This window comes from Rhagoletis zephyria, unplaced genomic scaffold (assembly GCF_001687245.7).
Source record: "Rhagoletis zephyria isolate East Lansing unplaced genomic scaffold, Rhagoletis_zephyria_1.1 Rzeph_scaffold_01350, whole genome shotgun sequence".
NCBI classification, from domain to species: domain Eukaryota; kingdom Metazoa; phylum Arthropoda; class Insecta; order Diptera; family Tephritidae; genus Rhagoletis; species Rhagoletis zephyria.
The window spans coordinates 44029-58585 of NW_016158434.1; the positions used below are offsets into that span (position 1 = coordinate 44029).

Genomic DNA, 14557 nt, shown 5'->3' on the forward strand with positions numbered 1-14557 from the left:
ACTACTTCGGACTTTTTCTGGCTATTTCTGGGAGATAAGGAACGCAACTAATGCCATGAACCAACTAAACTGATCACCCAGCGCGGCAACCGCGTATTTAAAACTGCATTTGAGAAAAAAATAATAGTTGATAACGTAATTTTTAATCGGTTGTTTCTCTCACACACATGGTTTCATTCCGTGGCGAAAAAATGACGTCACTGTGAAAAACATACTTTTCTCTCGCACAACGTCCTGGGTGATCTTTATTTTATTCGTTCGTTCATGAAATAATGCTGCAATGTTTTGTTGAACCAATACGTGCAAATGTCAAAAGCGCTAGGAAAGAGAATACGCTATCAATGAAACGATAGTGGCGATAGTACTAAAACTATCGATAGTTATTTCAAGTGACCAGACTATCGATACTATCGATAGTATCGTCGATAGTTTGACAGCTCTATTGTAGAGGTGTCGGTGAAATGTTGCCGAAAGAGTATCTTGACAGCTGGAACGAATTATGTCCAGAGTGCACAATGGTTGAGACTGATTTGGGAAATCCTTCGGAGACATGGCTTACTAAAATCCTTATAAGCTATTTAAGAATGTTTGGATATAGAGTTGAAATACCGTACGCCGAAGATGGTACTCGGGAAAGGCGGCTTTATTTAATAAAATTAGTTCGCCAGATTGATCACATATATAAAATAACTGACAAGACATTTATATTTACATATTTTGATTTACTGAAGCCAAGTAAGGAATAAATATACAGATTAATTAATTATTGTCATCACGAATAATTTTTTTTTCGTTAGCTATTAAAAAAACGTCGCATATGTTGAGAATTCTCTTGAACTATCTATATTACTTCAATATGTTTAAAACAAACGTTTTCAAGATGGCTGCGAACCGATTGAAAGAACGCCAAGATTTGATGGAGGAAGTAAAATGCACTATTGCAGAGAATGAGAAACGCCGTATTAAAGCAGAAAAGGTACATATCGTACACATATGGGTAATTAGGTGGGCTTTCAACCCCCAAAATTGGTCAACATTTTGAAAAGGGGGTACCATTAGGGCGTCTGGACCCTAATAACAAGAATCCGAAAGGGGAAATTAACTTTTTTTGGTAATTCTCTAGTGTAGGGTAACAACCCTTAAAAAAGGTCCGGAAAAGTCGGGAGGGGTACTAAATGACGCGTTTCGGTCCACCTATTAACAATCCGGAGGGGGAAGGCTAATATTATTAACCATTTAAAAGTTATGAAAAAGCTTTTGTTAAATTTCGTTGTTTTCTATGGGCAATTACACCGACAAAGATTCACTAAATCACCTGTTCTCACTTTTTAAACACTATTAAAATATATAATTTAACTTATTTATTAAACAAACACATAGTCTTATCAACCTAAGATAGATTATTTTGTTATTAAAAAGAAGTTGACAATCTTTGCGAAATGAAACGCGAGATTCCAAAATAGCTATAGTGCTGCCACTATTAGTATTTCGTAATAATTCACTTTTCCTTATAAGGTGTGTGCACTGTTCAATGCTTTTCGGTATCTTCTTTCGTTTAATATATATATAAATAATGAAAATTTTTAATAAAAAATCGCGCGATTTTTTATTACAAATTTTCGCCTGCGGCGCTTTTTCCATAAAAATCAAGGGGTACTGTTTAGTAAGTGGCCCACCTATTTCGGGGTATTGCGTCCAAAGGGGTGACCCGATCCAAAAAAAAATTGAATGCACTTGTAGCCAAGGGTCTACCCATTATTTTAACATCCACTATTCTAATTTTTGGTCACTAATTTATTATAAATTGCGTTTGAAATATGCCCTTTTTTGTAAAATTTGGAAATTAGCGTACATTTATCACTCCTATTCTCCTTAAAGCAGCCACTTCACCAATTCATTTTTGTATTCCCCTTCACTTTACACTTTACTCGATTAGTTATAACTTGATTTACGACTTTAATATTAACCAATTAATCACAATTCATTAAATAAAAACACCTTTAAAATCATGCGTCTGACTTTGGTTGCACATGCAAATTAAATGGCGGAGTTCAGCTGTCAAACTCCGAAATATGCAAAAGAATGAGAGACAAAAGAAGATAGGATATAACCCTGTAAGCATTAAAAATATACAAAAGTGTTCTCTGCAAAAGGTGTTTAGCTCCTTTTCTTCGCAAAACAGAAAGGAGAATTCTACTACCTGAGGGTTATAATCCCTAAGTGCGGCCGAAGGCCGCCTACGCAGAAAGGTGTTCTCTGCAAAAGGTGTTCAGCCCCCTTTCTTTGGCAACACAGAAGAGAATTCTACGTAGTGAGGGTTATAATCCCTAAGTGCGGCCAAAGGCCGCCTACGCAGAAAGGTGTTCTCTGCAAAAGGTGTTCAGCCCCCTTTCTTTTCCAACACAGAAGAGAATTCTACGTAGTGGGGGTTATAATCCCTAAGTGCGGCCGAAGGCCGCCTACGCAAAAAAGAAGTTCTGCGCTAAAATACTATCATATTACTATTACTACAACATTTCTATCTGTCTCTTTTTTCTTAATTTCACAATATTTTTAGTTAATTTTTTTTTTAGTTTATTTTTTTTCAAATCGCCTGATAACCAACTTGGGATAATTTCTTTTATTTAAAAATCCCACGGTTTTCGTTAGTTGGGTTATATTCCACTTCAAACTGCCAGTTTGCCTCGGAAAATACCGTTTTTACCCCATTTTCAAACGGTTCCCTAAGGGTCTGTGGGAGGTCCCCAAGGGGGGGTGGGGCTTTTCGTAAAGTGGCGACTGTCCCCTTTCGAATGAGGGGGGTTTGGGGGCCACGCCCCCTCCCCCTCCGCCCCCCACCCGAAAAACGATGGGCCAATAACTAAACATTTCCCAAAATCGCACTTTTTGCACTCCATGACGCTTACTTTTAATTACAGCTAAAATAAATAAGAATTCTCCTCTCTGTGTGGACATAACTGGGGCTACCGCCCCAGTGATGTATCCTTGGTAAAGGATGAGGTAACTAGAATTCTCTTTCTGTGTGGTAAACCTGGGGCTGCCGCCCCAGTGATGTCTATTTTGGTTACTGGGTGTTTTATAAAAATATCTTGTATATAAAAATGTATATACAAATTTATAACAAAAATTTGCAACAAATACCATATTTCCAACCGACATTATTGTTAAATTAGTGCACAGATTTAGTGAATTAAATTTTTTTAATAAAGCGTGAACTGTTGTCTACAAGTGTGTGTACAAGTTTTTTGATTCAATTCACGCGTTTGTGCACAGCAACCCAAAATCGTTGTACAAATTCATAAACAGTACCCGCGATTTTTCATTACAAATTTTCGCCTGCGGCGCTTTTTTAATAAAAATTTATACTTCGATAAATAATGCAAATTTTTAATAAAAAATCGCACTTTTTCCACTCCATAACGCTTACTTTTAATTACAGCTAAAATAACTAAACCATGAAAGTAGCACTGCCACGGTATAGCGAAATTTGCTATTATATTTTGGTTAGAATATCTTATTTACAGGGTTCGTATTTGCACACACATGCGCAGCACATCCTAACATTTTACGCTCCCACACGTGTGCTGTGCATATAAAAAATTAAAAACTTGCTCACATCACATGTGTGTGTTGTTTGGTAAAAAGCACGGGCTCATGTGTGTACTTTATTTTTATTAATATAAAGCACACGCACATGTGTGTGCTTTGCGTAGAGAAACTTATACACTTCGATTTCTATCTCAAATCTTAAAATAATTTTTTAATATGTTTTCTGTCATATAAAAAACAAACAACATCTCACTTTTTATTGAATTGTCTTTCAAAAAATAACGTTTAATAAACAAATTCTTTTAAAAATATATTATGTGCATGTGCATGGGCTGAAATTTGTACAAAAATCGGCTCACACACATGTGCATGTGCTTAATAACAAACAGCACACACTTTTCTGTGAGCAGTTTGTTTTCCACTTATGCACACACATGTGTATGAGCAGTGAGTACAAGTTGAATGTGTTTCTGGCGTGTGTGTGAGCAGAGCATGTGTGTGCAAATACGAACCCTGCTTATTTAGGTGAAAGTAAAAAAAGAAGAAGAAGTGTATAGTGTAAACTGAGTATAATAGCGCAAATGAAATGTGAAATAAAGTGGCAATACCAGCGATTTGAGGTTATAATAGCTGTGTTTTCGTATTCTCCACCAAAAAATATCCAGTAACTTGCCAGTAACCAAATTTCGGAGAGTAAGTCAATAGTTGTGTTTTTTTACAAATTATCCAGTAACTTGCCAGCAACAGAGAAGGTCTGCGCAAAAATACTTCCGTCCCCTCTTTTCCGGCAACGCAGAAAGGAGAGTTCTTTTTAGTAAGGGTTATAATCCCTAAGGGCGGCAGAAGGCCCCCTACGCAGAAAGAAGTTCGTTTTCATGTATGCACTATTTCGGTTTTTGTCATATGCATTATTTCGGTTTTCAAACGAAATTGTGCATATATGCGTTATTTCGGTGTTCAGCCGAAACTGTGCATATATGCATTATTTCAGTTTTTTTTTCATATGCATTATTTCGGTTTTCAAACGAAAGAGTGCATATGCATAATTTCGGTTTTTCTAATATGCATTATTGCGGTTGTCACCGACATTAAGCTCAGCCGAGCAGTAAAGGTTTTATGTTCTTTAAATTCATATGTATTTGCTTATTTCTGTTCGATTCATTTATGTACTTAGCGTTTACATAGACATGAACGTATCCTTACCTACATATGTGCTTAGGTACATATGTGTACTATATATCTAAAATGTTTATGTACGTACATGTCTAGCGGTAAAATCACGCCATACGTATACAGTATAAATAGAAGAACAACTTTGTAAGCAGCTAAGTTTTTAAGAGGAACGAATAAAGAAAAAGTTTAAAAGCGTCCGCTAATAGAAATTCGCATATTCAATTTTTATTTCCTCGAGAACTGTCGCTAAAGTTTCGCAACAGCGGTTTTCAACCGAAACTGTGCATATATGCATTATTTCGGTTTTTTTCATATGCATTATTTCGTATGCACAGTTTCCATATGCACAATTTCAGGGTTCCATGTCGGAAGACTGGCTTTAGTATAATGAACCATTCGCAGCATACGATTGCAAAAGACTCACTGGCGCCGAGTCGTTGAAAAACACTTGGAAAATAAACGTAAAAGAGGCAGTTGCGATGCTAGCAAGTCAATGTTCGTATAAAGTCTTATACAAAAATTCCTTGTGGTTTAAAGAATTAGGAAATGGTACATTTTACTAAAGCCAGCCTCCCGTCATAAGCTACTATTTCATACGAACACAAATATATTCGTCTACAAATAATGTTGATTATTTTAATTAAGTCCTAAGATAAGTTTGTGAATCTTATCAGTGTTCTATGTAAGAACCAAAAATCAATCCCCTCGCCAATTAGAACTTTTGCTTTAAAAGAAAAATATACATAGCGCATTTACTCAATACTTGGTCTGGCATCACTGTTTGAGCATTGATGTGCTCAGCTCACTGTTGCCAAGGAAGTGCATTTTGCACTAAATTTAGTGCTTTTGGGAAACCAAAAAGCCAAAATAATTGGAATTCAATGTTTGGTGCGTTATTTAGTGATGCTTTTTTAATTTAAGCACACCGAATGCATAGGTACATATGTATGTATGTATACACTATACACTAATATTCTACATTAAAGACCTGTATGCAGCTCTCAAGAAAAGCAAAAACTCCATATAAAATGACGTACAAGAAATCGCTAAGAAATTTTCTTGAGTCAAATTTTCTCAAGGCAGTACGCAGTTCTTAAGAAATTTACTACGGTTTTCTAAAGTTTTTTGTGAAAAAAGAGCACAAGGCATCCCGGGCTTGCAACAGAAATATATGCCCGCTCCATTATTTCTCGAGGAAAGAGTGAGGCAACAAGCTGTGAAGTATCAAAAATGTCAAAATTCCTTGGACACACACACGAAATAATGGCAATTTTTTCTTGACCGTTTTCTTGAGAGCTGCATACAGGGCTTAAGATGGAATTAATTTACTGAATAAAATGTGAGGAATAGGTAAATTATACATGTTTAGCGTTGTTATAAATGTGTTGAAATTAATTTATTAACAAAAACGTGAAGAAATGGATATGTATATACACTTTTTACTGACTCAAAAAAATTATTAAACATGATAATAAAAACTTGGCGTTTTTGTTTTGGAAAAATTGGCTTTTTCAGGTGGCCTGATGCCACACTGGCTCAGTTGTCGCAAAAGTACACATGCAAACACGCATTTTTACTTGAAAATAAGTGTGTAGTGGTTAAAATGTATACGTTGCCATTTACGTACAGCTCACTTCACCTCGCCTAGCACACTCGCGTGCTCGTAGTTTTCCCGCCACGTCGACTACGTGCTACTAGAGGAAAGAATAAAATTGACGTGGATTCCCGGCCATGCCGGTATCAATGGAAACGAGTTCGCAGATAAAGCAGCCAAATCAGCAACGAAAGCTCCAGTTTTTACTTTCATGGCATTCTCAAGCAAAGCTGTGGCGATATTAATATCCAAAACTGCGTATCAACGATGTGCCATTAAGTGGGCAAATTACTCCCACATATACAAGTCACACAATCCAAATAGAACTGCCATCCGGCTTCCTATGACGACAACAACCATGAATAAATGCTTCATCCGCCTAAGACTAGGTCACACTAGCCTAACTCACGCCAATTTATTGAAAAACAAGTCTCAGCCAACATGTCAATTTTGCCGCAATGCCTCCTTAACCATCCCCCATATTCTCAAATACTGCCCGCTACTTACAGATTCCATATCTTCCTTCTTCCCGACCCCGAACCCTTTAGAATTGCTTACTTATCCGAATGAGAAAAATATTAAACTGATGTTTGAGTTTTGAAAAAAAATCGGTATTGATAAATTATTATAATCCGTCACAACGCATACACTTACATACAAGNACTGCCATCCGGCTTCCTATGACGACAACAACCATGAATAAATGCTTCATCCGCCTAAGACTAGGTCACACTAGCCTAACTCACGCCAATTTATTGAAAAACAAGTCTCAGCCAACATGTCAATTTTGCCGCAATGCCTCCTTAACCATCCCCCATATTCTCAAATACTGCCCGCTACTTACAGATTCCATATCTTCCTTCTTCCCGACCCCGAACCCTTTAGAATTGCTTACTTATCCGAATGAGAAAAATATTAAACTGATGTTTGAGTTTTGAAAAAAAATCGGTATTGATAAATTATTATAATCCGTCACAACGCATACACTTACATATGTACATCTGAAGCCGATAGCCCTGGCNACCTTTGTATTCTCTCAATCGTGACTTACATATGTACATCTGAAGCCGATAGCCCTGGCAGCAAGTGCTTAATTGATTATAATTTTAATTGTAATTAATTTAAATATATAAATAAATAAAATAATGTAAAGAAGCGGTGTCGGGTAACGAAAAGGAAGTATTGGGTACCGAAACCTTTTTTAAGTATTAGGAACCGAGTATTGGGTACCGACAATTCAGCACATCACTTGTCAAAAATCATCAAAATTGAAAGCCATTACTGGCCATCTCCACAGGATAAAATTTATTGCTGCCCAGCTGTCATTTACGTAGGCTGAATTCAATTTGAGAAGCACTTTTATTATCAACATGTCGCGTTCAAGAAAACAATGTAACTAACTAGCTTCTGAAGAATATTTTCCATTTTAATTCCATTGTATATTAACATTTTAACATGCATAAGCTTAGTATTTTTTTGTTTTCACAAAATCCGCATACCAATGCTGAGAAGCTGATCAAAATTGAAAGCAAAATTGGAACTCAGTTGAAAGGGAACAATTGAAAGCAAGTTGCCCATTCAAGCAATAGATAATAGTGTGTTATACTGGCTACACACGACGAACATCTGCGCGGACATATGCGCCAACATGCTCGCTGTCGTTTGTCACAGACGGTGAGCGGCTCATATGTGATTTTGTCATGGTAGCGTAATGATGATTAGCAAAGACGCGGATGATGCAATTGCAATGCTTTTAACTTAACTTTTATATGTACGTGTTACTTAAATTTATTTATATTTTACTTGTATGTATGTACATACATATACTTATAGTAATTTAGCCTAATTTATCATAAGTTCATAACGTACATGGCTTGGCTGCACTTATCCGTCGATGTGACAATGCAAGCATCACCACAAATTAAGTTGTTTTTGTTTCCAATGCGATGCTCGCAAACCACACTACAAACGACGAGCCTGCTCGCTGAAAATCTACATTTTTNCACCACAAATTAAGTTGTTTTTGTTTCCAATGCGATGCTCGCAAACCACGCTACAAACGACGAGCCTGCTCGCTGAAAATCTACATTTTTTGCTTGAGACACAATACCCGGCGAATGGCAAATTTCGCCCAGCAGAGCGATGCCGACGACCAACTTTCGCCCAGCTAATTCGCTTACTGAAACACAAATAGAGCGGTATCGAGCGGTTCGAATGCTGTCAGCTGTTCGCCGTTGTTGTGCTTCAGCTTTAATGATTTTTTGCGAGCATGCTCGTGAACCGCCCTACAATCGACGAACATGCACCGCAAGCCGAGCATGTGCCGCACATGTTCGTCGTGTGTAGCCACTGTAAGGGAAGACCCCTACTATGTTTTTTAGATTTGTGCTGAGTCAATACTTTTAAGTATTGATCGATATTCGGTACCGATTTAAAAAGTATCCTCGGTACCGAAACATTTAGGACTCGAATAAAAGCGCACATAGGTAAAAAATATGGAAAAAACGGTTCAGGGGAGACTCGCCTATCGAAATCTGAATGTAGGAGCCAATAGAGCTTTTACTATTGATTCAATGAAAGATGTATATATATATATGTCGGTTCGAGGCCATAATGCAGAGAAACTCTTACTTGGTTGAAGCATTTTTGTTCCAGCTGAATCGGACGATATCATTTTTGTAGGCCTGGGTCAGATTTTGTAACCAGTTATGGTGTTCTGACACGATTTGTATTTGCATTTATACATGCCACTTTTTACATATGGAAATGCCAGCATATCGTGTAAAGGCAAATTAGATTTGTTTCTGTACAAAGCAGATGCACGTACATACGAAATATAATTGTTTCTATTTTCATCTGACACACAGATAGAATCATTTGAGTTTAGTTTATTTCGTTTTCAAAGAGCGTGTTTTTAAATAGTTAAACAAAGACTGTGATTTTGACAGACATACGCAATTACATATGTATTGAAAAAGTCGCATTTGCAGATGCAAATACATGTAGTGTAAGGACACCTTTAGCGACAATTTTCGAGTCGGTATCGGTTTTGTTGACGTATGATATGAAGTAACGTCGATAATAGTTATAGTTATAGTTATATAGTTAATAGCTAGTTTAACCAGAGATTGGTGCTAACGAGACATAGAGTAACCGGCCCTAAAACTGATAAAATAATATATCGCCGATATCATATAAAAAAATTTTTTCTAAACTTGAAATGCATATAATGGCGAATATTTATTAAAGATTCGGTTTCGGGTTCTGAAAAGGAAGTATCTTTTTTAAGGTATTGGGTACCGAGTTTTGGGTACCGACAATTCACCACAATTATAGTGTTTTTCTGTAGCGTCGCTAAACTGCGCCGGTACCAGTTTTGGATGCATCGAAGCACAACATCGATATTTTCGATGAATCGTTGTTTTTCCGGCATATCTATAAAAATATTTTGGTTGTAGAGGTGTCGGTGAAATGTTGCCGAAAGAGTATCTTGACAGCTGGAACGAATTATGTCCAGAGTGCACAATGGTTGAGACTGATTTGGGAAATCCTTCGGATACATGGCTTACTAAAATCCTTATAAGCTATTTAAGAATGTTTGGATATAGAGTTGAAATACCGTACGCCGAAGATGGTACTCGGGAAAGGCGGCTTTATTTAATAAAATTAGTTCGCCAGATTGATCACATATATAAAATAACTGACAAGACATTTATATTTACATATTATGATTTACTGAAGCCAAGTAAGGAATAAATATACAGATTAATTAATTATTGTCATCACGAATAATGTTTTTTTCGTTAGCTATTAAAAAAACGTCGCATATGTTGAGAATTCTCTTGAACTATCTATATTACTTCAATATGTTTAAAACAAACGTTTTCAAGATGGCTGCGAACCGATTGAAAGAACGCCAAGATTTGATGGAGGAAGTAAAATGCACTATTGCAGAGAATGAGAAACGCCGTATTAAAGCAGAAAAGGTACATATCGTACACATATGGGTAATTAGGTGGGCTTTCAACCCCCAAAATTGGTCAAAATTTTGGAAAGGGGGTACCATTAGGGCGTCTGGACCCTAATAACAAGAATCCGAAAGGGGAAATTAACTTTTTTTGGTAATTCTCTAGTGTAGGGTAACAACCCCTAAAAAAGGTCCGGAAAAGTCGGGAGGGGTACTAAATGACGCGTTTCGGTCCCCCTATTAACAATCCGGAGGGGGAAGGCTAATATTATTAACCATTTAAAAGTTATGAAAAAGCTTTTGTTAAATTTCGTTGTTTTCTATGGGCAATTACACCGACAAAGATTCACTAAATCACCTGTTCTCACTTTTTAAACACTATTAAAATATATAATTTAACTTATTTATTAAACAAACACATAGTCTTATCAACCTAAGATAGATTATTTTGTTATTAAAAAGAAGTTGACAATCTTTGCGAAATGAAACGCGAGATTCCAAAATAGCTATAGTGCTGCCACTATTAGCATTTCGTAATAATTCACTTTTCCTTATAAGGTGTGTGCACTGTTCAATGCTTTTCGGTATCTTCTTTCGTTTAATATATATATAAATAATGAAAATTTTTAATAAAAAATCGCGCGATTTTTTATTACAAATTTTCGCCTGCGGCGCTTTTTCCATAAAAATCAAGAGTACTGTTTATGAATTTGTACAACGATTTTGGGTTGCTGTGCCCAAACGCGTGAATCGAATCAAAAAACTTGTACACACACTTGTAGACAACAGTTCACGCTTTATTAAAAAAAATTTAATTCACTAAATCTGTGCACTAATTTAACAATAATGTCGGTTGGAAATATGGTATTTGTTGCAAATTTTTGTTATAAATTTGTATATACATTTTTATATACAAGATATTTTTATAAAACACCCAGTAACCAAAATAGACATCACTGGGGCGGCAGCCCCAGGTTTACCACACAGAAAGAGAATTCTAGTTACCTCATCCTTTACCAAGGATACATCACTGGGGCGGTAGCCCCAGTTATGTCACACAGAAAGGAGAATTCTTATTTATTTTAGCTGTAATTAAAAGTAAGCGTCATGGAGTGCAAAAAGTGCGATTTTTCATTAAAAATTTTCGCCTGCTTCGCTTTTTTAATAAAAATTAATACTTCGATAAATAATGCAAATTTTTAATAAAAAATCGCACTTTTTCCACTCCATAACGCTTGCTTTTAATTACAGCTAAAATAACTAAACCATGAAAGTAGCACTGCCACGGTATAGCGAAATTTGCTATTATATTTTGGTTAGAATATCTTATTTACAGGGTTCGTATTTGCACACACATGCGCAGCACATCCTAACATTTTACGCTCACACACGTGTGCTGTGCATATAAAAAATTAAAAACTTGCTCACATCACATGTGTGTGTTGTTTGGTTAAAAGCACGGGCTCATGTGTGTACTTTATTTTTATTAATATAAAGCACACGCACATGTGTGTGCTTTGCGTAGAGAAACTTATACACTTCGATTTCTATCTCAAATCTTAAAATAATTTTTTAATATGTTTTCTGTCATATAAAAAGCAAACAACATCTCACTTTTTATTGAATTGTCTTTCAAAAAATAACGTTTAATAAACAAATTCTTTTAAATATATATTATGTGCATGTGCATGGGCTGAAATTTGTACAAAAATCGGCTCACACACATGTGCATGTGCTTAATAACAAACAGCACACACTTTTCTGTGAGCAGTTTGTTTTCCACTTATGCACACACATGTGTATGAGCAGTGAGTACAAGTTGAATGTGTTTCTGGCGTGTGTGTGAGCAGAGCATGTGTGTGCAAATACGAACCCTGCTTATTTAGGTGAAAGTAAAAAAAGAAGAAGTGTATAGTGTAAACTGAGTATAATAGCGCAAATGAAATGTGAAATAAAGTGGCAATACCAGCGATTTGAGGTTATAATAGCTGTGTTTTCGTATTCTCCACCAAAAAATATCCAGTAACTTGCCAGTAACCAAATTTCGGAGAGTAAGTCAATAGTTGTGTTTTTTTACAAATTATCCAGTAACTTGCCAGCAACTCTCCAGTAATTTTATTTCTAAGAATTCGCTCTCATAGAAAAAATTTACAAAAAAGTACGTGAACGCTTTTCCAGTAATAATTTGCAAGTTTCATGAACAGCTGATTAATTGGTTGTTTATTCGCAGCATATTCCTACTAAAACAATATATTTTATATTTAAATATGTTCATTTTGTGAATTTGCACAATAAAAAGCCACAAACAGTTTCCTTATTAGTTTAAATTTCATCCAGCAACATGCGATCAGCTGTTTTTCGTACTGGCAAATTCTTACAAGTAAAAATTTATCCAGTAAAATCCAGTAAAAACTTGCAACTTCAGCTGTCATTTTTCGCTCTCTCAATTTCCCCTACTTTGCAAGTTGTTGCGTACGAAAACGCCAAAACATGAAAATTCGTAAAAACTTTTACTGGAAATGAGTAAAAAAACGCAACTAATATTTACTCCCAATGAGTGAAATATGCAAGAAAGTACGAAAACGCAAAACCAGCAAGAAGTTGCTAGTTTTATGAACAGCTGATTTATTTGTTATTTTCCGATGCAATTTTCTTAGAGAACTAGTATTTTCCATCTTATTATATATTTAAATGGGTTTATTTTGTCAATTGCAACTCTAAAAGCACCACAAACAATTATTTTGTTAATGTGAATTACATTAAGCATCATGCCATCAGCTGTTTTTCTTACTAGCAAATAGTTGCTAGTAAAAATTTATCCAGTAAAAATCCAGTAAAACTTGCAAGTTCAGCTGTTATTTTTGCTCTCTCAATTTCCCCTCTTTTGCTAGTTTCTTGCAAGTTTATGCGTACGAAAACGACATCCAGTAAAAAACCAGTAAATTAGTACTGGATTTACTGGATAGTGCGTACGCGAACAGGGCTAATAATTTTGGCAGTCGCAAAGTTTGTTTACTCTGTTTTATTAACGAAATATATAAAATAAAAGTGAATAAATGATTTGGTTTGCATAAAAGAATAACCGGAGACGTTTTAATAGTGTTTTAAATGGAAACTGGTGATTTAGTGCATTTTTGACGTGGTAATTGCTCATAGAAAACAACGAAATTAACAAAAGTTTTTTGTTTATAACTTTTAAATGGTTAATAATATTAGCCCTCCCCCTCCAGATTGTTAATAGGGGGTCCGAAACGCGTCGTTTGGTACCCCTCCCGACTTTTCCGTACCTTTTTAGGGGTTGTTACCCTACACTAGAGAATTACCCTTTTTTTAGCCGATCAAAAGTTATTTACCTACGCAGAGAGGTGTTCTCGGCAAAACGTGTTCAGCGCCTTTTTTTCGCAACACAGAAAGAGAATTCTACTTTGTGAGGGTTATAATCCCTAAGTGCGGCCGAAGGCCGCCTATTCAGAAAGAAGTTCTGCGCAGAAATACTTCGGCTTCTTGTTATGGCAATACAGAAAGGAGAAGGGAGTAAGGGAATTCATAAAAATTTTTTCGTACCTTTTTGGATGTTTTTCCCTTTTGTTTCTATCGCTTCGGGTTGGCTTTTTTTTAGCAATTTGATGTGTTTTATGTGCGATTTTCATTTTAATTTCGATTTATTACAAATTTATGATATAAAATTAAGCATGATAAAAATCATGGAATGAAATGCTTTGTGATTGGAACAAGTTCGCGCGTTTGTTTGGTCTGGCAAAAGGCCTAAATTGTGATATATTGTTAGTTGGTTCATGTCGTACACCCATGAACGAAAGACCAGATCAAGCCATGAACAATGATAAAATTATTGGTATAAATGCAGAATACCTACAATTCTCAGATTAAAATTTATATTTGGAACTGATAGAGATCATTAAGGTGAGCGTAGCGTGGTTATATCTAGATAACCAACATTTCAGCTATGGAAAAACTAAAAATGCAGATCGATAGTACTTTTTACGCTGATTTCAACGATATAAATATTTGGACGTCCGTAACGCTAGCTGACCCACTTCTCCAAAAATGATAAAAATTACTCAGGAATTAGGTGCAATTTAGGTGCAATTTAGGGCCTCCAAAATTAATTTAAGTGCTCACTCGGTTTCCGAGAAAATTGCAAAAATATATGGGTCAGCCAGCGTGACGTCACGCTAGCTGACCCACCCACTAATTTTCGTCGAACACTGGTAAATATTATTCAGGAATTAGGTGCAATTTAGGTGCAGTTTAGG

General features: G+C 35.9%; 2 protein-coding genes across 4 annotated transcripts in view; both read left to right on the forward strand.

Annotated features, from left to right (window-relative positions):
* Positions 1–448: 448 nt before the first annotated feature.
* On the forward strand, positions 449–1189 carry LOC108363723 (uncharacterized). Its single transcript, XM_017617174.1, has 2 exons — positions 449–735; positions 798–1189. Exons 1-2 carry the CDS (start codon positions 462–464, stop codon positions 1040–1042), a joined length of 519 nt encoding a protein of 172 aa, XP_017472663.1. The 5' UTR covers positions 449–461; the 3' UTR covers positions 1043–1189.
* Positions 1190–9666: 8477 nt separating this feature from the next.
* LOC108363722 (uncharacterized) overlaps positions 9667–14557 on the forward strand; it is a 70237-nt gene continuing 65346 nt past the window's right edge. For 2 of the 3 annotated variants that reach the window (XM_017617171.1, XM_017617172.1), the window contains exons 1-2: positions 9788–10061; positions 10124–10302. In XM_017617171.1, coding sequence (XP_017472660.1) covers positions 9788–10061; positions 10124–10302 — 453 coding nt within the window. Of the gene's footprint in view, positions 10062–10123; positions 10303–14557 lie in introns of all 3 variants that reach the window. The other variant, XM_017617173.1, reaches the window with a different exon arrangement.